Source organism: Channa argus, chromosome 8 (assembly GCF_033026475.1).
Source record: "Channa argus isolate prfri chromosome 8, Channa argus male v1.0, whole genome shotgun sequence".
Lineage (NCBI taxonomy): Eukaryota > Metazoa > Chordata > Actinopteri > Anabantiformes > Channidae > Channa > Channa argus.
The window spans coordinates 1680926-1706775 of NC_090204.1; the positions used below are offsets into that span (position 1 = coordinate 1680926).

General features: G+C 39.2%; 1 protein-coding gene across 2 annotated transcripts in view; it reads left to right on the forward strand.

Annotated features, from left to right (window-relative positions):
• Window positions 1-19017: 19017 nt before the first annotated feature.
• The window catches only part of slc1a7b (solute carrier family 1 member 7b), a 30526-nt gene continuing 23693 nt past the window's right edge, over window positions 19018-25850 (forward strand). For both annotated transcript variants that reach the window (XM_067513283.1, XM_067513282.1), the window contains exon 1: window positions 19018-19158. In XM_067513283.1, coding sequence (XP_067369384.1) covers window positions 19018-19158 — 141 coding nt within the window. The remainder of the gene's footprint in view (window positions 19159-25850) is intronic.

A 25850-nucleotide genomic window follows, 5' to 3' on the forward strand; every position in this document is an offset into this window, starting at 1 on the left:
GCTTTTAAATTTGTGAATCCAAAAAGCACTGACGTTACCACATGTGGGTTCCAGATTAGCTTGCTCTAAAAAGTCTGGTTGTTTTGTGTCTCCTCCACTGTTTCCCCAAAATAAAGTTTCTTACACATTTAATCATGTATATCATATTCTTTGTTTTGGATGTGATAAAAGTATTCATATTTTTAGGTAAAAATGTTTTTTAGGATTTTTAGGTATTTGCCTTTACAGATTATTCATTAGGGCAACAGTTTTGTACTAAAATCGACACTTAAAGACTTTAAATGTCATCAATTACAGTACTTCATAATGCAAAACTCGATTAGCAGTTTTGCTGTTTATATTGTGCTTATATGTTATAAGCAAAATACTGAAGGGTGGAAATACCAAAACTGCTAATACTTTCCTAACTGCTTACAGTACCGCAGCCCTGGTTTGTTGCAGAGTCTTCAAAATGTTCAGCTTAAAAGTTATAATGTTAAGTTGTAATTGTTTTTCCATATACATCTAGGGCAAGATTTGTAATTGACTGATTATTGCCAGAACACCTGAAGCCTGATCAGGTTATTTCAGGATTTAATCTGGTACTAGTTTTGTTCTTTTATTATTGGAGGGCGATGATACATGGTTTTACAGGCCTGCATCTATCATAGACTGAGGTGTTGTTCTCGCCCATGCAGGCACTGCTTCCTGTAACATTTGAGGAATTGTACTTTACATAGTAATTTATCCAGCAGATATTTAGTGTTTATTCTTTTGTCTCTGTTTGTAGTTCCTCATGTCTTATACGTTCAGATCATGCTGAGCAGCTGGTCACCCTGACTGAGGTCCTTTTTGTGGTTTGTTGTGGTCAACAAAATACTGTAACTTCCGAATCACATCCCTGTAGTGAGACTGCCCTTTAATGTGCTCATTTCCACTAATTCATTTGGATGGTGATATTATTTCATAATATGTGACTTTATGCTGTATACGTCTATGACAAATTTGATCTGCTGAAGAAAGAGCAAATGATAGTTCAAGAACAGCTAATGAAATAAGCCTGCAAATTTTCTATGTGAAAATCTATGTGCTATGTATCTATGTGTTGTTGGTTGACAATACAACTATATAGGTCGTTTGCACCAGTAGCAAAAAATTACTGCACAGCAAACAGCAGTTTAACGACGTCTAGCAGCTGAAGTGAACATAAGATGGTCCTGCACTGTGGTGCAGGAAGGTAGAGCGGTTGTCCACCAACATCACAGTTGTTGGTTCAATCCCCGGCTTCTCCGGTCACATGTTGAAGTGTCCTTGAGCAAGACAGTGAACCCCAACTTAGTTGCTCCCGGTGAGTGTTGGCCAGCTGCATAGCAGCTCCCCCATCGGTGTATGAATGTGTGTGTGATTGTGAGTGTGAATGGGTGAATAAGAAGCAGTGTAAAGTGCTTTCAGTGCCAATAGGTAGAAAAGCGCTATATAAGTGCAGAACATTTACCATTTACATAGTATTTAGATCCATGATAGTTTGTCAGGACACAGGTTTGGGTGAATGGATGCGTTAACCAAACACAGTTACAAAGTTGTAAATCATCTTTTTGACTGTTTAAGGTAGAAGATTTTGTTATGCATCTGCCATTTTGGTGCCAGCAGCCAATTTTTAATACGTGGTGGACTTGTTGCATTACTTGTTGTACTAGATAAATCATTTCCTTTTGGTGGGACTAGCTTTTGCAGTCAAGTCTACAATTTCTTGATTATAGGATGCATCAGTAAGGATGATTAGAGCAATGTGAGGGTCGGGTGAAGATCTTTTGCCATGTGGTGCATTAAGAGCCATAATGAATGCCAAGCAGAGAAGCTGCTTCACTTTCAGAAAGAGGAATCAATGACACCTTTCATGCTTCCATTCAGAGGAAAGAGATGGAGGAGACGCAGTTCTGAAAGCACCAGGGTTTGAATTAAACTCTGCATACTGAGGATGCAGAGGTACCTTAGTGTTTTGGGTTCTTGGTCACATAGAATTTCCAGTGTAGTATGACCTTGTTATTGTTAGATACCAGATCAATATCTTAACGTATCAGGTATCTTTACGTTATATGACAAATCTGCTGCAATAAGATTTGTCAATAATTTAATGCTTTTTCTGTATCTAGATTTATACAACTTGCCGTCCTCGTATTTTTACAGTAGGAATGTTATGATGTATACTGAACTGAAGAGTCAAGAAAAATACAAACCAGTAAATATGAAATGTAACTTTATCAAAGATATAGTAGACAGAAAAGTACACAGACTGCATACGTTCATTCACATGGATTGAATAGTAATAGGTTGTTGATTGAGTGTGTGTGTAGAGTGTTAACAACGGCAATTTACATTTACATTTACATTTAGTCATTTACCTTTTATCCAAAGCGACTTACAAGTGAGGTACAGGGCAGCAAAAATCTAAGTCAAGGAGAAAACATCAAAGCAAAGTCCTATTAGAAAAGTGCACAGTTCACGAGATGCAAGTGCAAGAAAGAGCAGAAAAGATTGTTTTTTTATTTATTTTTTTTTTTTTTAAGAATTAAGTGCATAGGAAGATGCGGAAGGGTTCTGTTTTCAGCAGCTTTTTGAATATTGGGAGAGAGTCAGCTGAGCGTGCAGCGTTTGGTAGCTCGTTCCACCATCGTGGGATCATTGCGCTAAACAGTTTTGCTTGGTGTCTTCTATGCGGTGCTGGGACCACCAGACGTCGTTCGTTGGCAGACCACAGTGGGCGAGAAGGATTGTAGACTTGAATGAGTGAGTTGAGGTAAGTGGGAGCTGTCGAGTTAACAACCCTGTAAGCAAGAGACAGAGCTTTGAAAGTGATGCGAGCAGTTACAGGAAGCCAGTGTAGAGATCTAAAGAGTGGTGTGACATAGGTCTTCTTTGACTGATTAAAAATGAGGCGAGCTGCCGCATTTTGGATCATCTGCAAGGGTTTGATTGTGGATATCGGTAACCCCATCATCAAAGCGTTGCAGTAATCAAGACGAGATGTGACCAGCGCCTGTAAAATGAGTTGGGTTGTATATTCCGTGATGTAGGGTCTGATCTTCCTGATGTTGTAAAGAGCAAATCTGCTGCCCTAGAGGCTGAGGAGATGTGGCCCTTAAAGCTCAGTTGGTTGTCGATGATGAGCCCCAGATTTTTGGCCTATTGAGTGGGGGTAATGGGTTTTCTGTGAGAAAGAACTGTTCAGGCATCCTGTGGTCCTTGTCCCAGCAGAACCAGTTTTCTGAAGAGGCGGTAAGCCGGGTGTGTGGGGACACGCAATATCCGTCTTGCCCTGCTTCTGGCCAGGTGTTCCTGTCTTGTGTATCGGGCGGCTGCCCACGACACAGACCAACTTCTGTTTGTTCTGAGTGAAGGGTACCAAACACAGAGGGATGTGGTGAGGATGCTCTCACTGATGGGACGGTAAAACCGAATGAGGACTTCAAGGTCATTTTGCAAAGCAGTCTGATAAAAGAGCTCCTCTAATAGAAATATCACCTTTCTGATGGTTTCAACTTAAAATCGGAGATATTATAACCTTATAAAAGTAAATCTGGCAGAGCTGGTAGATTGTACTACATTGTACAGGTGTACTGGATTTAGCAAACACCAGCATGGATTATAGCCAAAGTTACTATGAAAAATGAACTTTTGCAGAGGCTCTCAGTCTATCATCAAATTGATATTCAATATGTAACATTATTTTATAAAACAGCTGTTGTCTAAAAGTCCAACATTAGTTCCAATTTCTGCAAACATTGCATTATATGCAGTAGGCATGATCTTATACTTCGCTCTTTTTTGTGGCTCGGAAGAGGCAGCAGCCCAGAGATACACAACTATTTAAGGAAAATGGAAGAAGGGACAACATGGTGGAGGCATAACAATGGCAAATTTCATTTTGAACACACGGTACTGTACAGTCACGTGAGGAGATAAAGTAACCAGACTTCTTCCTTTTTAGCATTGTAGATTTTATTGATATTTATTAATGCTTCCATTTTTCACTTTAAGGTATTTAAAAACTGAAAGTTTCGCTTCATACTATGTTTTATCCCATTCGTCTTGACAAATCATCTCAAGCTCTGTCAGATTGGATGGAAAATTGTCTGCAAAGCGTTTTACAGTCTTTTCACAGATGTTCTATGAAGTATAATTCGGGAATTTTTCTGGGGGGCCCAAACTTTGTTGGAAGGAGAGAGAGAGAAGGCCTTATTCTGTTTGTGATCCATGAATCCCAAAGCAAACTTACAAAGGAGTCGACCAACACCAAGCAACAGTGACAAAGGTCCAGTTTAACTGTACAAAGGCACAATCAAATTTTAACCAAGCAGTTGAGAGAAACAAACTGACTGGAAACTGGAGTCTCAGGTCTCATGCACTCCGGAGCAGGTTTTCTCCAAGGCTCTAATGATATTTGTCTGCTTTCATTCTTTGGACCTTACGTCCGTCCAAAGAATTGAATTTTGTTCCATTTTGTCTCATCAGATAAGAAAATATTTTTCCTCAAAGAATGTGGATATTGCAATTTCAAAAGGATCAAAGGTTTTTGGCTTTTGGCTGCACTTTCAGCTTAGTTAAAATAATGGAAAATTCCAGTCACTCCTACAAATAAGAGAATTTTGTTTCCACCAAAGAAATTACTATTGCTCCTCTGCTTCAGTCATTAAATGCAATTGATCCTCATTCAAATTCAACCTCCTACATCAACAGTATTCAGCTGAAATGTGAATCATCTACAGTCAAGATACAACTTGCCTGTAATTGTACAATATGTTATTGTTGAAAAATGCTGTTAGAAATGTAAGAGTTGAGTTTTTTTTTTTTTTACATATGATGTATTGCAATATACATATATTTGTAAATTGACACAACAAGAAGTCATTGTAAAATTTTGTGGTAGAAAATACAGCAGTTTGTTACAGTGCGTGCCAAACCTTAGTTCTGTCCAAAGAATTGAATTTTGTTCCATTTTGTCTCATCAGATCAGAAAATATTTTTCCTCCAGGGAACCACTCTACAATTAAGAGTTGTCCTTTCTTTAGGTCATTTCTGCAGACTACTGAAGCTCTGTTAGAGTAAATGTTGAGTTCCTGGGCAAAGTCCTTCTTGCCTGGTCCCTGGTTTAAAAATGTGGAGATTTCTTGATGTCCATTCTCATTAAAGCTCTGTCTATCTTTGACATCACCGGGTCTGGGTTTGCACTTCAGTGTTTGATATGCTGAATATGAAAGGGACCAAATTATTCAGTCATTATATGTCAAATACCTCATGACTGAACTGCGTTTAAGTGCATCGCACTCAGAGCAGGGCAGTGTGCCGGCTCTGACAAAGGTCAAGTTCTGCAAACATCAATGCAGAAAAGCTTGTTGATTTTTCTGTGTGTATCTTTCCTGTTGGATGGACTAAAATATCATCACCTTTAATTCTATACTTCAGAAATACCAAGCTTTTTGTTCCAAAACATTTAATACACTACAAAGAAAAGAAACACCCAGCATCCTATCAAATGTTTGCATTTACAGTGACTTTTCAAACAGCTGAACTTATGTAAAAAATGATATCTGACATAGTGAAACTCTGTTAATAACACGTGTTTACTCATCACAAGAAGTACATCTCCGCTTGTAAAAACAGTATCTTTGCACTGATGATATTTACAGTGAATATGAGAAACTCAGTTATTCATATCCCTGTTCACATGATTTAATATGAGCCTCAACCATTTTAATTAAAATCCAACAGTAAAATGTTATCGGTTGATAAAAATACTGTAAAAATTGTGACTTTTGAATGCAGGGCTTTTCTTCGCAATAGTGTCAATAGTAGTATTACTTTAAAAAAAAAAAAGATTTTGAAACAGTGGACCATTAGAGGGATGCTGTACTGTGGCATTTAGACTGAGCTGGTGGGGGCACTATACCTAAAGGGGAACCTTTTGACATAAGTGCTTTGACTTTGACAACCTGAAAAGGATGGATGGATGCTTGGTGTGCTTCAGAAATCACCTACAATAAAAGCAAAAAATGTTTGAAGAATTACATTTTCTCTGACCTTACTTATTCAAAGACCAGATTATTACAGCGTTCAGCCTTCTGCAGACAGAGATGCCTGACATAGTCTGTGGCAGCTATTATTAGCCAGGAACATCAGTGAAAAGCTGGGTGGTGACTGAGCCATATTGTCCCTACTGCTGTACCTTACCAGCAAATAAAAGTCCTAAGCTTGAAGATGCTTCACGACAGTCATGTAGGTAATGTGTGTATGTAATTAAATGGGAAAGATGGAAATTTAAGTTTTAACATGAAAACCTTAGGTAAACTTTTTTTGCAATAATAATTATCATAATAATTCTGTGCAAGCTTTTGATGGTTTAGCAACAAAGATGGCAGGATTATACAGCATATTCTTAACTTTTGTAATATGTGACAAGAAATCCTCCAAACCAATACCAACAAGACATCAAGACATACCAACATCATCATGTGTGTCAAGGCCTGGTTAGAACAGTTAAAAACAAAGGAATGAGACACAGTTCTCCCAAATTAGTATATGTCACCCAGTGCACACTAGGTGACATATACTAATTTTAGAAGGTATCCAGACCCCTTAGCTCAATGGGTAGAGGAGCAGGGTGATGGGATGCAGAAGTCTGCTGGATTAAATCTCAGCCTAAACACCAGGTGTGTCCCTGAGTGAGACAATAACACTCAAGACAGTCAAGTGGAAGCCCATAAAAATACAGTGGTGATCTTTTTGTATTCGGATAGAAACTCAAAACCCAGTGGAAACAGAATGAATACAATAAAGACTGAAGCAGTACAACATACTGTATATAAATATATAAAATCAGAAAAACAATGTAAACATCAAGACAAGTATAAACTGTACGATTCTTCTTCTGCTACTTTCCTGTTCCGTGTTTTTCCTGTTTTGATCTGGCCTCCCAACATGGACCCCTGACAATGGTCACTAGGCTTAGTGCAGAAAACTGCCCAAATGGTCCTGCAAGACCTGCAGCTTTAAGCATTAAGGCCACATTGAGCCATTGATGACATCGTAGACACTCCCATTACAAACTTACATATAACATGAAGAAACAATTTCAACAAACAAACAAACAACAAGATTCCGAAAACTTCAAAAATGACAGGTGGGTTTAGTAAATTGTATGCATGTGTCTAAGAAAAGAAAAACAGGAAAAACACAAGCCATTGCTTGGTTCTTTCTAAAGGCCTGTGAAATGGTAACGTGTGTGAACATGTGTTTGTTAAAAGTGTAAAAGGCTGCATTTATAGTAGCCATTATAGACTGACCCAAAGCCTCCTGCACTGATTGGAGCAAACTGGAGAGAAGATGTTTCCTCTTAAAGTCAGCTAAGCACACAAGCGACTTGTCCAACACCCAATCCTGAAGTCATTCTTTATTCTGTATACTGTACCTCTGCTTGTATTTCTTCAAGAGGAGAGCTGATATATTTTCTCCTTTTCAGTGAGCCATTGTTAAAGTTCAAGCTTTTGTCTCCATATTTATCATCAGGTGAGCTGTTGTCATATTCATCATTTGCTGGTGCTGCTGCAAGATTTCAACTCCACTGAGGCCACTCTATGGTTGACGCTACACCTCTTCTTTCAAGCATCACTGCTTGCCTTTTTTTTTTTCCCGCTGGGTCTCGTTTTATTCTAGTGACCCCTGACAATGATCACCTGTGTCAGCAAAGCTGCTATACTTTGTCTCTTTTCAGTATATTCAATGTATTTTGAAAAAAAAAAAAAAACAGCAAATGTTAAACAGTTTCATAATTGAAACACACTTAAAACAGGTAAAATGAATGTTACATTCTGTGTCGTACTTGTTGATTTGTATAGAACTTTGAATCTGCAAACTAGCTGTGAAGTATTCAGTCTATATCAGATGTACTTATATATTTATTTCCTCATCTATTTAATACAGGATGTTTGGTGATTTTGACCTCTCTCCACTACTAGAACAATTACCACTGTCTGTGTCACGTACTGTCTATTAATTCTCATGATGAGCCCATGATGACACTTTATATAACTTAATTTTTTTTTCTTTTTTTTTCTTGCTTGAAGAGCTGTTTGTTTTTGAGCTTTTACACACGTTGTTGCACCAAAAGCAAACAGCTTGTACTGCCCACATGCATTTCATACATTTTCTACATCTTGGAATTTTACAGTTGAGTGCAAAAGTTTATCCCTTTGCATTGGGGGATGTTATTTGTGAAAAGTAATCTTATTACTGAACGTAATTACATTGCACTGTAATTTCAATAATACAACACAGACCACTGGAAAAACAACAAAAAAGCTTAAAATATGGTCAGGACGCACAAAATTTAAAAGCCACAGAAATCCCATAATCAGTAGAAAACACAATTGCAAAGGTCTGTAGTTCTTCTGTAGCATTATAATGTTATTTGCATCTCATTTAATCCAAATACACACAGTGGTTGGTCTTGTGTGACTCCACTGCACACTAGCAAATGCAGCTTCCTTTCTTCAGAGTAAGAGGCAAAACGGAATGTCTGTTAATGGAGCTGTAAACCAACTTTGATTAGAAATGTAGTGGAATAAAAGTCAAAGTGGCCATAATTAAATCTACAAAGAAAAAAAAAATGTAACTGCAGTAATGAAGTTTTCATACAGTGTTGCTGAGTGTAGAAGCCTGCAGTAAGAGGACAATAGTGGGAGAACTATTCAGATCATTGGTGAAGTAAAAACATCAATGAAATATTACAAACAACTTGTTGACAAAATTGTAATGTGGTAGTTAGTATAATGTATATCATTTTAAATTCACTTATTCTATAAAAGTGTATTACATTTTACAACAACTCACTGGTGGTTTTGCATTTTGAATCCTGCTTTGTAAATTAAACTCAGCTGTCAGAATCATACAGCGGCTGTGGGGAATCTCATATTTGCACCCTAACTGTAACATTTAAAATGAGTATTTATTGAAAATAAAAGTAAATATGAAGTTAAGTACATGCACAGGTGCCTCAAATCAATCAGTGCAAAGGACTAACTGGATAAAATTACAGGTTTTGTGCAGAAAATAGAAAGATAGCAGACTTATCCTCTACAAGGGAAAAAGGAAGCTATGCAGAGAACCAGACACGTTCTTTGCTAATAATGAACTCAAACACAACAACAGTGGTTTAGGTTTTTCATTAGTCCCTTTGATGGGATTAGGGTTAACTTTTACATGAAGCATCTTGTAAACAACTCTGAGACTTCTCAGCTATGAAAAACAAACTAGAACAATACAGAGACATCTGAATGTCATCTGCTGCTGACAGGACATAGAAAATGGTTTGTGTGTGAGTGTATCCACATGTTGAGCCCATTACTGCAGATGTCCAACCTAAATCCGCCATTTAGATGTGGAGACAGAGAATAATAGTTATTCTTTGACTTACTCAGTTCCCTCTCTGCCATTGTGCTGAGGGTGCTGAGGCATCATGTACCCTTTTATGTTTCCATAATGATAGAAGTGAATTAAATAAGGCTGCCATCGACAAGGACATCTCAAGTGCCATTATTCAATGAGAAGTCATTGCTTCTTTTGTGAACTATAGCGATGTATCCTTTAACTTTGGCTGGATGCTGATCCTTAAATACGTTTTCGTTAGACGCCATGACTTTCAGGAGCACCAAGACTGAAACAAGCATGATCCCAAGACTGTACATGTTGGTTGGTTGTAGGTTGTTCGGAGCACAGTCATGCACTCTTGAATTTTGGGCTACATGACTATGTCTGCAAAGGGCAGTGTCTGGGTTGGGGGGCTGGTGTTTATTTGAAACTTAATCGTAAAAAAACATTCAAGCACCGAACACTTAACAAATGAGTGATTAATCTTGACATTTGGGTTTTTGGTTTCGTTTGAGAAGGCTCCGTTTGTGCTAATTGTTAAAGTCAGTGTCAGTCTATTAAAGAGGAATGACTTCTGTGTGCATGTTTAGTTAGCAATTATTTGTTGACGTGATGAAGGGGAGAGCTCTATTTTCACTGCTAATTTATAAAATTCATAATCACCCCGCTTTTTAATGGTGGACAATCAACTGCTTTGGTGCTTCATGTAGGTTTTAGAATTTAAGTGCTTCGACACTGTCAATGTTAACTGTTCGGATAACATCCAAAGTGCCGTCCCTGCCAGTTTAGCAAATTGTACATAGGCTGGAAAAACAAAGGAAATCAATCACATAGACAGCAAAAGCCATTAGGTGCAGACTAATGAAACTATTTGGTGGAATCAGAGAAAAACAAGCTGCGGTGGATGACAGAAGAATTCTTTCCAGCTGAGGGAAATTCAACAATTAAGGGACGTTTGTTTGATTGTTTACAACAAGATATTAACCACTGGTTCACATCGAAATCAGGAATTACATTATATTTACCAAACAAATATGTAAGTGAAAAGCCAGCTGTTGAAGTGAGTGGGGATGTATAATATGTGCTTACTGTAAACAAAAGCTTAACGGTGCACATTTTCACAGTGGTGTCTCCTCGAAATGTATTATTTTTATGTATAATGTTGCACTGCCACCTCACAGGTCCCCGGTTCCAATCCTGGTCTCCTGGTGTCCAGCCCTTCCGTTCTCCCCGTGCTTGCCTGGGTCTCCTCCCACAGTGTGAATAGTTGTCTGTCTGTCTATGTCTCCCTGTGTTGGCCCTGACATGGACCACCTGGCAACCTGTCAGTCCAGCCTTTAGCTTGAAGCTCTCATGTCAGATCACAGACCTGCTAGCATGGCTTTACACTCCTGATATTGTTTTTTTCAATGACAATAGCAGAGCAGGATAAAGCATGAACTGATTCTTCCTCAGGAATAGAAATAAATCCGATAGGAAACACATATAATTGCAGGTAGTGGATTTCTGCAGTGGTCTCAGCATGTATTCACGATCATCAAAAGAATTTAAACACATACCGCAGAAAAACATTCTCAGCTCAGTGAGTGGTGCTGCGTTCATCCAGTCAGCTGTCATGTTATTTTCTATTTGAATGAGAGACCTGAAACACTGGTTTAGACCCTTAGGAGAACACAATGAGAACCAGCTCCTAGTGATTTAGAATTTCCTGTGAGGTTAATAAATATAGGTTATTTTAAAGTCGTCTTCCTTGTTCAGAGCTTGCATGTTCACACAGAACACTTTAAAGGTCAGTACAGCAGACATTAAACTGTGTGCTGTGGAGCTCGCTGCAATATTTCTGAAAAACGTTTGCCCTGTAGCCTCAGCCTCTTCCTTCAGCACAGAGAAGCAAACAGCCAGAGGATCATGTCGACTGATTGACTGCTGCTGTTAGATACATCATCTTAATGCCACTTTCCCCCTGATGACATCAGGACACACCCTACATTATATAATCACACACCACAAAAGACGGCAGTCTGAGCAAAACAGGCATGTTTCCTAAAAAAATAATGTAGAGCAAGATTTAAACAAAGGGGAAATATATGATTTAGATTGAATGTAAATGGTGCATTTTGGCTGATCTGGAAGCATGTGAGCAGCTGCATTTGTTGGTTTTTTTTTAATGAATGAATGAATGAATGAATGAATGAATGAATGCATGTCAGCTTCTGGGAGGTTGTCTAATCCTGTGTAATCCCTGCCTGATGAAACCAGATAAAGTGGAAATATTGGCAAAAGAGATGGATTAGTGACCATAGAGTCTGGCAAAATATGTGATCGCAGCTCCAGCACATACTTTTATTCACACATACGCAGCTCTCTCTCCGCTGGCACACACGGACAACATTCCAAAACACTTGCCTTCATTCATGATTCATCCATATGTAAAGCCAACATACAATAGAGGGGGTGTGTTTATTTGTGTTTATTTGTGTTTATAAGCCTGGAATAATGTACCTATGTTCATAAAAGGCTTCTGTTTGCTGCTTTTCAGTTTTTGATTTGCCGTGTTTTCATAATCAACAGTTCAATTACTACATTATCTCTCTGCATTCAAGTGCACCCCAAGCCTAACAGGAGTAATGCTCTGCTAAAATAGATGTGGAATTAAATTGACAAATTGCATCTGTGTGACCTGAATGCTGCACACATGGTCACCTCCTGAGGCCAGACTGTGAAGGCCAGAGTGACCTGAATCGTTCAAGCTTTGGGCAAACAGAAGATTAAAACTCCTCTCTGGGTGAAAAAAAACAAACAAAAAAAACCCCAATAAATAAAGTAAAATCCATGCAGCAGAGAACATTTCAGGACATGACATCAGGATGCTTTTTGTTTGTTTCTTTCATTCTTGCAGAAGAGAAAATTGATTGGCTACCTTTGTATGTCTTGTTTAATTCTATAGGACTTAACAATTTTTCAAAAACCCATAAAGTGTAAAGGACAAAATTTTCCGGAGGTCATTGCACCCAATCGCAATCCCCCAAGAACTATATAGAGAATGTAAGTTCCTCTAAATCTAGACTTTTACATTTAGGCATGATGGAATACACAGAATGGTACAGCATGTTAATTGGTGAGCTTTTCATGCTAAACCAGACTGACGACATCTTAAAGGGCCAGAGATGGAATAGAAATATTCATGATTTCTACTCAGAGTAAGCACTTAACCCTTCCGTGGGTCCTCACATACTGTATACTCCATTTATCCACAGGGTTAAAAAATAATCCCCCTTCAGTAACTAACTCCTTAAAATAAAGCAGCTTAATGGGCTGTATTCACTGTAAATCTCGAGAATATCTCATTTATAATAATATAGTCAGGCTTTATAATGCAGAAAGACTACATCATTGGACACCACTCATAATTTCACATAATTGGTCACAATTGGTTTATTTACTGTCCAATAATAACGCCAAAGGCTACCTGTGACGTCACTATGATACGCCAAAGGCATGTGTCACGTTTCTATCAGTAGTTTCACACTGGACTCAAACATTTGTCTCGTGTGGGAAAGCCCGGTGTTTTGTGACCCGTTCAACCACAGCACCACCTCCTCCTGACAAACTTTTGAAAGGCCAAATACTACACGATGGTCTTAAGTTCACAGCTGCTAGATGCGGCCGAATGGCAGTGCATAAGTGCTGGTAAGAGCGGCGGGTAGATGAACCTCCCAGTCGTGTTTTTACAGGAGGAGGGTCTCGTTTTGCAGATCAGAGAGAGCGAGGGCTTGGTGGAGCAGAGTGGATTGAGTTCAGGTAGTGCTAGCATTACTTTAAGTCCATGTAGCTTTAATTTAATCTACTACACATATACAAAACTCCATTCAAACCTTTTTATTGCTGAGCCCCTGGATATTAAAGCTTGTCCACAAATATTGCTGAAAGAAATCTACCAGAACTGTTTAGTCTTAGTACTGTACAAGCCAAATACATTTGTGTGACTAAACATTGCTTTCTTGATAAAGAGTCAAACAGCTTTGAATTGCTGAAAAACGTTTAACTCGATTGGGACAATTGAATGGCTTAGAACTTTTCTCTGATTGGATGGAAACCATGACGGGAACCCATGTTGTTTCTTTGAATGAACGCATTGTTAAACGTGGCACAAAATTGTCTGCAATTTTTTTTTTTTTTTCACTTCAGAAAATCAGACTGCACTGATTAGCTGTTGCCAATTCACCACCAAGGGAGACAATAATGACCAAATCTAAATGAGATGATTAATCTCTTTATGTACAGAAAACAGAGTTAGTGAGCACTGCATAGAGTTTGAGTTGAACTGTGTTCACTGATTATCTAAAATTAGTTTCCCCTTAGATTCTTTTGACACATGACCTTCAGTACCAGGTGGCTCAGGGTGCTTTTACAGAGAATAGTTTTAAAATGTTTGATGCGTTAGTGTCTAAGAGTCTTCATATATGTGGTAGAAAAGCATCTGAGATAAGACTTGGACACATAGTTTTAGAAACACCTATAACATAACCAAAGGCTTCTTCATAAATTTAACTTTATTCTAAGGTTTTGGATTTTGCCTCAGGCAAGTCAGTGGGCCATGCACCTAATGGGACAAAATAAAGACAACTGTGAAAAAAAAAAAATCAAGCTAATGCTCTGTCCTCACAATAAGGACCACAGAGTAACTATAGCAGGCACCAACACAGCTCCAGGACTCAAATTCTCAACAGCCACTCGACAGCCTTTTAAACTCATCGTGCTTCATCTTGAGAGAAAATCTTTTTTTTTTTCCAAGTAGGAAATACACTATGAATGTGTATCTGAAAGTTTCCTCGTGTAAAATGTAAAAATGTTTCTATTTAAAAACATCCTTTTCAGAAACCCAGTGTTGATCTAAAAATGTGTCCATGGTTGTCTACAGTCAGTGACCCATCATTCACCTTTTGATATGAATTAGTCGAATTCAATTAAATAATACAAATTTTCAATATCTGTTTTCGTGTAACATTTAACTGTGTGTCCTGTTAATAAATCATATTTCTTTAGGTCAGAGATTCATGGTCATGATTGAGTGATTTATTTTTCAGGTGCCAGAAGAGACCCAACGATTACTACAGTAGTAACCATGTACTGCTTCTGAAGACAAGGATCTGTAATTTGTGTGTGCAGTGTGATCGCTGATCCCTTTATCTGCCTATCACATCAATGTGGAACCCAGTCATTGTCCCAAAGTAGTTGTCAGTGTGTGGTCTCTTGTCAGCTTTGGTTCTTGTGAGGGATGATAATAATAACAATTTACATGTTCTGCTGAGGGTTAGCATTTCCACCTCACAGCTAGAAGATCCCTGGTTCTGTGTGGAGTTCTCCACGTCCTTGCGTGGGTTTTTTTTCCCACAGTCAGAGGACATGTTAGGCTAACTGGTGACTCTGTATTGGCTATAGCTGCGAATGGTTGTCTGTCTGTTCATGTCTCTCTGTGTTGTCCCTGAGATAGACTGAAGACCTGTCCAGGGTGTAACCCGCATCTCGCCCTATGACAGCTGGGATGGGCTACAGCCCCTGTGACCCTGAACACGATGGATGCATATTCTGCCGCACTTAAAAATCATAGTATATTGAGTACTACTTGTGTTCCCGCTCTGCCCATTGCTTATAATAAGCAGACAATAATAATGTCGGAGTTATGGCTTTGCCACAGAACATGCAGAGAACAGTATCGGAGAACAGTATAAAACGTGTTTTTCTCACGGTTTTTAGTAATGTTACGCTACTGCCACCACCTGTTTTAGTACCACTCAAGGGCAGGGCCAGGGGCTTCTTACGAAGTTCATGTGCACTCTTTTTTAAAATCATCTGGCTTTTTCTCTTTTTTATTATATTTTATGTTGGAGTCCACATGTTCTGCTCCTCTGCCCATCAATTGTATCAGTATCATACAGTTTATCCATTCAAATGGTTATTAAAAACATTATGAGACATTCAAGGGCGAGTCTGGGTCAGACAATAGTGCAAACTCATCTTTATGAGACACAGAGAAATGTAAAGACGTGTTTGTCCCCTTCCTTGCTGACACCTAGTTTCATACGCCTCATTAATGCTGACTTTGACTTTATGATAGAAGTCTAAATAATGAACATATAAAGAAACAAGCCCAGAGCTCACAAGCACAGCTTTTTAAATTTCCACCTGCAGTTAAAACTGTACATTAAAATAACATTTATATTAATATTAAAATTCTCTGTAAAGTCACTTGCCCAGGTGGGAGGGGGATGTATTATACTTACCTGCCAAAAACATGTGTATGTATATGGAAAACTTTTCTAGACTTAAGGTCGACAGAGAGATTCAATAATGGCGGATATCTAGAGAGGTGCAGGTTATTTAGGCGGAAATTACCTCTGTGTGAAACTGAATTACATTTTGAATGCGGTTAAACGGTTCACTGGTGCAGGTAACACTGATGTGGTTAGTCCTAATTTCACATGCTCTAAACACCGTATTCTAAACTGAGGATGTTATGTGTAAGATTGAAATAATATACTTTTAACTTTGCCAATAAAAAGAAAAGGCCAAACCACCGCTATCAGCATTAGAGCAAATGAACTGGAGCCAACTGTCTGTATTTTGGGCTCAGTGGACCAATCAATGCTGCTTCTCCATCCCATCATGTAGATAATTACATTTACTTACCACCTCAGTTCTAACAGGCTCATTAAATGACAAGAATGAAAACAGCCCTGATTCATTTTTATAAAGGACGTGGATTCGTGAATTATTATGGTAATTGTAGTAACAATTGTGTTACTATTGATAATAATTATCATTGCAGTTGCAGCTGAGATAATAATGATTGTAATAATAATGCTAATTGTTTAATTGCTGGATATGGACATTTAAGGTTACTAAATTTAAAACTGAGTGATTTTTATTCTTGGAGCTCATCTGTAGACTCAGCTTGTAGAAATTGTTGTGTAATGTCTCCTGTGGCTGTGTGGGTGTGTTTGGAACTTTGTGTAAATATGATGATGTGTTCAGGGTTATGTCAGCTTGGACTTGGAGGGAACATTTTAATTATGCAAAACTGAGGCGCGGAGTCGTAAAGACATCTGCGTCTACAGGGGGCTACCAGATCCACTTGCAACTTCTGCACATTGCAATTCATGGGAAGTTGGATTAATCAAGTCATAAGTCATTTTTGCATTAACCTTTGTTGTGTAATATCTTCAGCACTTATTGGCGAGTTTGTGGGACTTGACCTTTTGTGTTCATACTGGAAAAAGCTGATCCGCCGCCTGCTCTTGTTGTCCAAATAATTTTACTGACTGTGTTGTTGGTAACTTAATATGATAAAGTCAGTTTTTTGGTTTGTACTTCCTTTCTCTGATGATAGTTGGTCATATTCAACAACAAGAATACAAAAATTCTATTAGCAGTTTCTAAAACTGATAATAGTTTGAAACTGTGTGAAATTGTCTCAAGCACATTTGGTCGACAATGCTGATTTTCCTAAATATAAATAAAAACAGCACCTTAACGAAAAAACTGGGTCTTTAACAGTGATCAGTCACTGACATCACGCTATTCACCAGCTGTTATCTTTTGTTAAAAGTGGAAGAGCTATGGGCCAGTATTCACCTGCTTCACATGATAGTAGGCTCAGCAGGTCATTATTGTGCAATATCATGTGCCCCAATGCCGTTTGGTTTGGGCATAAAAAATATAGGATTATGGTTTGGTTTAGGCACAAAAACCCAAATTATGTGCTGATAATGACATTCACAGGCGTGATAGTTCTAATCAGCTGGATTATTCGCTAAGATGCCAGTTTCTACAGATAATACTTGCACCAAGTTAGAAACACTTGTCTGTTTTTCAATGCAACATTGTGTAAGTGGTCAGTTGTTTGTGGGGGTCATTTTTCCAGGGTACACACTGTGGCTGGGTCTGTGATTGGTAGTATACTCTGCCTTTACTTCCTAATCTCTACAACCTGCTTGCAACCGCGAGAGGATGCATGAATATCAACTTACAGCTGCTACAGCTCACAGTCTTTATGGAGACCAGAGTCAATGGACACATCAGAGGTCAACTGTGATGCAGAGAATTTTTGTTGTCCAATTCTGTAAGTGCTCACTTTTTTCTGACCTTCTCTTTGGGTCATAGATCAGGTATTTCAAGACTCTTTATGTGTGCTGCAGTGCACGACTCTTCGTCTTCGTCTTCTTGGTTTTAACACCAGTCTTAGTAAGCTCCACAAAAAAGAGAACTTATTTAGGAAGATTGGGGGGGGTGAACAACTCCTGCTCCACCTGCCCCTATCATGCACAGGGCTATTGTGAAGGTTAGAATACAAAATGCAGGGGACATTTGTTGTTTGGTTTGAAATATAATAACAAAACTGACTCTTGAACTCTTGAACCAGGAAACAAACTTGCGTCTCTCATTTCAATGTCCTGAGTTTAGTCAACCAAGCATCTGACATACTGTTGTTTTAAAAAGTTGTTTTACCTTCATCTCTCTATACAGGCTGTATGGTCCACGTTGTCCTCGCCTTTATGTCCATGATTTGTGGGCTGTTTTTGGGGGGGGGTTTGCAGGGGGTTTTCCTATCTCCAGAGTCAGTCTCGACCAGTCACTTTCAGACTGTCACTGAAAATCTGTGATAGTTCATGGTAAAAGTGTGTGAACTGTGCAGTCTTTGACAGGTCTTTACATGTGTCCCCAGCTTAGTTAAATCTACCTATGGAACACTTGTTCATGTAATTGACAGCATGTGTGACTGAAAGTGAATGTTTCTGCACAAAACAAGCTCAAGATCTGCTTTGGAATTAATGGGCTGTGGAAACTGGCATGAAGATGGAATAGAATGGAGCTACAGACATATCAGGGTTAAATACTATGGGCGAAAACCTGCTGTTCCTGCTTTGGCCCATGTGTATATATGAATTCTGATACAAAGAAAATAATTTTTTTTTTTTCAAAAGCACATAAAAGATTTTACAACAACTCTGCTTTTTATATACAGTATAAAAGGTCACAATAATTAAGTGTTAAAGGTCATATGCTATAGCCGTACGTAAACCACTGTATTATAGTTTTAACAAACCTCAAGCCGACATCAGTTCTCTGTCAATGTGGCAGGTTCATGCAGCCCCTGAGGTCCCTGCTAACCTTTGACAAATTGCTTATGGATCTTTAATCCAGCCTCAGAACTGTTAAATACAGTAGCGCTCTGACTGGATTGCCGATGTTAACCCCCAGGGACACAGTTGCCAGCTGTTCTATCCCCCTGCTGGTCGGTCAACACACGAAGGGCTGCTGATGGGTGGAGCAGGGTGCGGTGGGGGGGCCTTGAAAGTGAGAGGATCTTCGTAGCTTAGTGCAGATTGCTACAGCGAGAGGACAAGAGGGCTGCTGAGCCCGAAGGTATTTTAAAACATCACGAAGGATTAAATTTTTTTTTACACAGAATCCCATTCAGCACTGGGGATTTTTTAAATTCAATCCTTTTGCCTGTGTTTCATCCTCCCGTCTGGATTTTAAAGCTTTGGGGTGTCTACATTTATGGGTCGCTGATAGGACGTAAGACCCGGGGTGTGGGACCAGCCACTCACGATGGCCATGGCTTTGGATGCAGTGTGGGTGAGGGTGAAGAACGTCTGCAAACAGAATGGACTTCTCATCATGTCGGTGCTGGCTGTGGTCATAGGATGTCTTTTGGGATTCTTCCTGAGGACACGTCGCCTCTCAGAGCAGGTCAGTCTGTCTCCTCCCCCTTACCCAGTGTGATGTCACACAGCCAGAAGAGGCAGTTTGGGACAGAATTGTTTTGGTCTCCCACTTTTTTCCTGCTTCACATGTCTATAAGCTGCAATCAACTGCACAAAATTTTAAGCTTACGTGATTTCATTTAAGTAACTGTTTGAGGCCCAGAGAGGTCAACTTCTCCAATATTTCCCAACGAAACTCCAAGCAATATCCCAAACACATTAATTTTAAATGTAACATACTGTACTGTACTGATAACAACATGGTCATTTTCCCAAACGCAATAATACTTTTGTTAGTTTAGTACAGCTTAGTACAGTAAAGTTTAATGGCAGACACAGTTTCAAGTTGAAGTTGCCGCAGTTGATTTGCAGTGTTCCCACTTCCATTCATGCCCTAACCTTCATAAACTTCATAAACAATTCTGAAATTACTTCGGAATTGTGTCTTATGCAGCAAAGTATGATGCCTGTCTGTCTGTGTGCTGTTGCCAGTATTGTTGATGCTGTGCAGTCGATAGAAGCATAGACAATGCAAATCCAGGCTAAACACACACACACACACACACACACACACACACACACACACACACAAAACACTACAATGAATTTAATACATGTAGCAGTTACTTCCCCCCAACCCCTGCTGCTCCCAATACACCCACAAATCAGCTTTCTAGAGCAGCTTCATAAACAAAATGTAGTCTTTTCTTTCTTGTCGCTCCTCTGACTAAAGCTCTGACATATTCTCAAACCAGTCTAAAAAAAGCCTGTAGCTCCTTTTACTCTCACAATAGGGGATTACAATCCAATCAGACAAATGCTTTCTATAATTGATAAGAGTGCTTGTCAGTCTGACACATGGCAAAGCACAAAGAAGCCACAGTCTTTTATGTTTTTCGGACAATTTATAGGCACTGAGATCGCTCTGGGTTTGACGGTGAAGACCCGAGAGAGGCAAAGTACAGATAATCTGTTTGAGTGTGTGTGTGTGTGTGTGTGTGTGAGGCCTTAGTAAGGTGAGGTAAGATCAAATCTGACCTATTTTCAAGAAGAAATTAGAATGTGTAGAGTCAAAAGGATTAACCCAAATTAATCCACAATATTAATTTTAAAAAATAAACATATGATATTTACACATATGTTAAACCGTCCTCACACACAAATGCATCGAGACGAAATGTTTGAAGAAAGCGATTAAATCGAACTCAATCCAAAAAATAGGACCTAAAACAAACAGAAAAAGGAACCCAGTTAAATAAATGGAATAAAAATTCACAATTTCTATCTAAAATACTCAGATGTGGCAACAAAAAAAAAATAGAATTGTCAGTTCATTGGAGTCAGGTTTTTAAATCAATACGATGCCGATCGGATGTGAGTCTAGGAGGCCCTGAGAGAAATCTGGTAATGGATGTACTGGATGCTTCTATTATCTGACTAGTACTCATTTTCCCACTGCTCTTTACTTACTTCTCTTGTTTTTTGACTCACTACACGCTGCGAAAGAAAAGTGACTGTAATAAAACAGCTTTCGCGTCATTCAAACACTAAGAATGTTATTTATCGTGAGCACAGCTGTACAGTTCACTGCATGAATAAATAAAAGCTACATGAATTATCTATGCAGTGCAACATAAGTGAGTGGGTTTTTGTCAAATACAAACTAATTAAGACTTTTACATTCGTTACCCCTGTCTGCTCCTTTGTTGGCTGCTGGGTAAATATGTGGATAATTAACTTTAATTCAATTTATCTTTGACTTTACCTGCTGCCCATTAATGCCTTTTCACATGATTTATTCATTTATCCAGGCTGCTCTCATGTGTTGTTTTGTGCACAGTATAAAGTTACTGTGCACAGATTTGGTGTCAGAGAGGCTTCATCACACCCCCAACAGCTCCCTCATTTTCACTTTAAAGCAGCCTCTCTCTCTCGGTCCAGCATTCGTTGCTGCAGCTGATGAGCTACCTCTAAAACTGGATGTCTAATCTGAACATGCAACAAGGTTCAGTTCAGTGCTGCTAGAGCCTCAAGCCCCTATCACCACTGCCCTGATCATTATGGTTTGTATTTTGCATTTGTTGAAGGTGCGATCTTTGACGCGGCACATGCATGCGCTGACTGCTGCCCCCAGGGAGGTATCGTTGAAGCCCTCGCCCATTTTCACCAAAAACATTTCCACTCCATGTAATTACTGACATTACAGCTAAATGTTTTATCATTCCTCAATCACAGGCTCAGCTCAAAATTACTTTAATGTCATCTGTTTGTTTTCTGGCTGACGTGAGACATATTATAGTGTTATTTTATTTGACCATACAGGTCAAATCACATAACCCCTTGGGAAAATATTATTCCACCTTGTATAATATTTGAAAAGTGATGGCTGCAAAATGCTCCCTTGAATGCATTGTGTATGTGCAGCTCAGCTGCCGCTGGAAAAAACCCGTGGATTTCTGCAATGTACAACTCTGTGAGAACACATCAAGTTCAAACTTGTAGAAGAGAATCCAAATTACAAGAAGTAAGTTGTTTTTCATCGAAAATTACATCAATTTCGTCCTTCAGCATCCAGAATAGATTTGTTTGTGCTGTTTGGTCTCTGTACCACCAGGATGAGTCATTTGAACACAGGCTGGAAGAGCCAGGTAGGCATTAGCAAACCCATATAACATCAGCTGTGGCTGCAGTAAAAGCACTAATGATGTTGCAGGTTCTTTAGAGCTGATGTTTTTAGATGATGTTTCCTTGAATCGGTCATCTCCACTACTGTTTGTCCACGTTCCTCAGTGTGAGCAATGTAACAAAGTTGAAATTGAATTCACTTTCTAGGCTTATAAAATACAATACTATTGATGATTCAAGGCCATTCCTGTTGAACATTTGACGTCTGAAATCTTGTCGTCTGATTTGTCTGCAAACAGTTGCAATTAGTCACTGAAGTGACCTCTGTGAGTTCAAGTTGCACACACCAAGACAGCCATGCTATGTTTTTTTCTATGTGCCTGCTTGAAAAATATGCATCATTTCATTATCAGTGTGTCAAGGGGAAGGGGAGGTAGTGTAGGCAGTGTTCACCACTGATCAGGCTCTTTTGAATGGTTCATCGGTAGGAACGAAGGTCCTGTCTTTTTCTCTGTGTGGCCTGTCCTGTTCCAATTCCACTTCCCTTCACGTAAACAGTAGCGTTGTTGAGTTGTCAAGAACCAGTTGTCAACTAAGAGCGAGAGGAAGACAAGCGCTGGTTGAGTGAGTGATTAAAGAGAGGAAGCAACGTTGGTAGGAAAAAAATGTTAATCAGAGAAACAAATCGTTTTTTTCTGATTGTTTCACAGCAGTATCACCTCCATCCAACCCTGCACGAAGGAGTTGGTGTGAATGCAACTGACGCGCGCAATTGTGCTCTGTGATCTATCTGTGCTCTACAGGAGTGTGTGTGTGTGTGTGTGTGTCAGACACACAAACACCCCTGAAAACGGACATCAGTGAGTTATTTAGTGCTGCCATAACAAGTCCATGCATATATGAAAATTGATTTTATTAATGAGATGTGGATTTGGGTTAGAGTCTTACTCTGACATATCAATTGCCATAGTGATTATTTATATGTTTATATATATAAAAAGTGAACAATGGGCTGTTTTCTCTATAGAGCAGCAGGGGAAACTTCCTGTGACGTTAGCTCTGCTGCTCTCACTCTTCAGTGCTGTTTCCGTGGCTGCTGGGGAGGAACTACAGCATGTCTGTTTAAAAAAAGTCACTAGTGCCTGTTGTATTAGGTGTAAGGTTCTCAGTTAGTCTGTCTCTAACTTTCACTTTTCCAAAGTTGGATGTTTAATATTAGGAACAATGGTTGTGTATTGTGTTGAATATATTGTGCTGCTCCTTGTCTGGTGTCAATTCTTTCAGACTTGACTGGCCGATAGAACTGCATGGACCCTTTTGATTGATCAATCGGAAACAGCTACACCATGTACTGCCGACAACCCTTTACACACACACACACACACACACACACACAGTCAAATACACATCCCCGCGCGAGTGCAAGATGAGCAGAGCAGAGACAAACCTGCTCAAATCCTGCTCTTACACAGCAAACTAAGCTCTCTCTGCTTAAAGAGAAAAGCTCTTTAGCCGTCATTATGCCCCCGCCTTGCCCAGCAGCCCCCAATCCATATCCTCCCTGACATCCCTAACCTCAGACTTACTTCCATCAGCTTTACACAATGCACATTTTGAAATGTTTATGAGTCAGCAGATATACCGCAGATGTTCTCATCTACCTTAATAGCATAATTGAAGATTTCGACCCGATAAGTATTGACAGCAAAGCCTTATTTAATCCAAGTTTTTATAAATCTTTTATTTAACATGATTATGATGTTATAATAAAAAAGAAAAAGAACATTTCTGAGCCCCGATGAAAAGACACCAATCGTTTAGGTGTTGCTGAGCATTGACAGGCCGGTGCATTTAAATCTCCAAAACTGGAGCAAAACAAGCAAACAAAACACTTGATTAAAAGCCGAAGAGTATGACAGAAAGAAAGAGAAAGCTCCCCCATTCTTGATGACTCATGGTTTATTTCATGTGCTTTCCAATTAAGAAACAGTTTGAAAAATGTTCTAAAAACTAATATGCTTTTTTTCTTATCTTGACAACAGAAATTAAATCCATTTGAAATCCTTTTCACAAGCAAAAGAGAAGGACTAGCAGTCTTGATAAAGGGTGATGTGTTATTCCATTCACATAGAAAGACTAAACTGTGGCTGACAAAAAAAAAAAAAAACAGACAGCAACATAGAAAAGGGACTTGGGGCCTTCACAAGCAAGACGGGAGCCTAGTAGTTTTACCTGGTAAACGATGCTGCCGTACACCTTAAAAAGGTAAAGTATGTTAGATATTGTCTGAACATGTATTTCTCAAAATGTGGACACTTGGATGCGTATTGCCTCACATCGTGCTGGGATTACGTTTGGCCTCATTCAGGACATGCTGACGCTTTTTTACAGCTATTGCAGAGTAAGTTTAGCTGTTTTGTTTCGGGTCCTGTAAGGACATAAATTCCCTGTGAGATGTCTCTGTGGAGGGGCAGCATTGTGACAGAGTGGTCTGCGCTGCGGCCTCACAGCTAGAAGGTTGCAGGTTTACGGCCCGGCCAGCTGTGGCCTTTCTGCGGGGAGTGTACATGTTCTCCCGGTGCTCGTGTGGATTTCTTCCACCCGTCCAAAATTCGTGCATGTTGGGCTAATGCGTTAATCAAAAACTGCCTGTAGGTGCGAACAGACACAAACAGAATAAGCGGTGACAGATAATGGATGGATGGATGTCTCTGCGGAGGGGCAGCATTGTGACAGAGTGGTTTGCACTGCCGCCTCACAGCTTCATTCAGGTTGTGGCACATGTTAAAACTAGAGAGTGAGCAGTTAGCGTGTTCAGTCATGTAAATAACATGGTTTATTTGCACGTAACAGTCCCTGAAGTTCATTGGTGAGCACATTTCGAAAAACCAACAAACATAAATCCAACTGGTGAAGTTTTCCATTTAATCAGAGATCAAAACTTTCCATGGCAAAGTAGTTTTTCTAAATTACCGGATAAAACCTTCAGTTTGTCTGACTACAGCGTTATTAACATTTTCCAAAATGATATGTACCTTAGACTGTTCTCATCTCTGTGCCTTGTCAAACTCATAGCATGCACTCCATTTGCCGCTTGTTACATAGAAACAGGGGCTGGGAAACCCACACAAATGGAAATGCGGGCAGCAAATGAGGCGGCTGATATGATGATCATCAACAATCCTTGTTTCTTTGCTTTTAGGTTACAAACAGTGAAAAAAAAACAAAATCTCCCAACACCAAATGTGACTTTATATTGGCCTTTTATTCCATCCTTATTTTACACAATGGTTAAGAAATTCAACGTAAGGTTTATCAGAATATTTCTGTTCAAATATTAGTCGATTAGTTTGATTAAATCAAATTTTATAGGTTATGTTGAACATTTTCTGTTTTGCTGTTCTCGCAGACTCCACATGTTGTTTTGGTGACTTGCTGTGTTGTGCCTGTGCACAGGCAGCATGTGCTGCTTGATGTGCACACGTGAAATGGAACAAAACCCACATATGCTGGATGGATTTTCACACCTGGCCACACACTTTTTGCTCGGCTACCTCAGCCACACATACACACTATTTTCCCATTTTTTTCTCTGTTTATTTTCCCTCCTTTGGCATCAGTCACCCTCGTGCTGCAGCTGCAGCTGCTCCGTCAAAGCCACAGCAAAAATATGTCATCTAACTAACCCAATACCTAATGGTATTCTGTGTATGCCCACCATCCACCCCAGCCCCCTCTTTACAACTCACTGTAGGGTCAAAGTTGCACTTAAAATTAAAAAGATGTGCCGCATTGGGAAAATGATTTGCAGCTTTGCATAGGAACATAATGTCTAAGATTTCTATGCAAGGTTCCTTACAAGATTAAATTCTAAAGATTGATACACACACATCCACGGAAAATACAAACACACAAAATTTCAGACTATACAAGTCTAAAGTATATTGTCCAGTTGCCTATTGAGTTAATACACATTAATACTTGTGTAGTGCGCTGCAGTGTTAGTTATGATAACCATCAGAAGTCAGTGTAGTGTGAGGGGATAACTTGTCT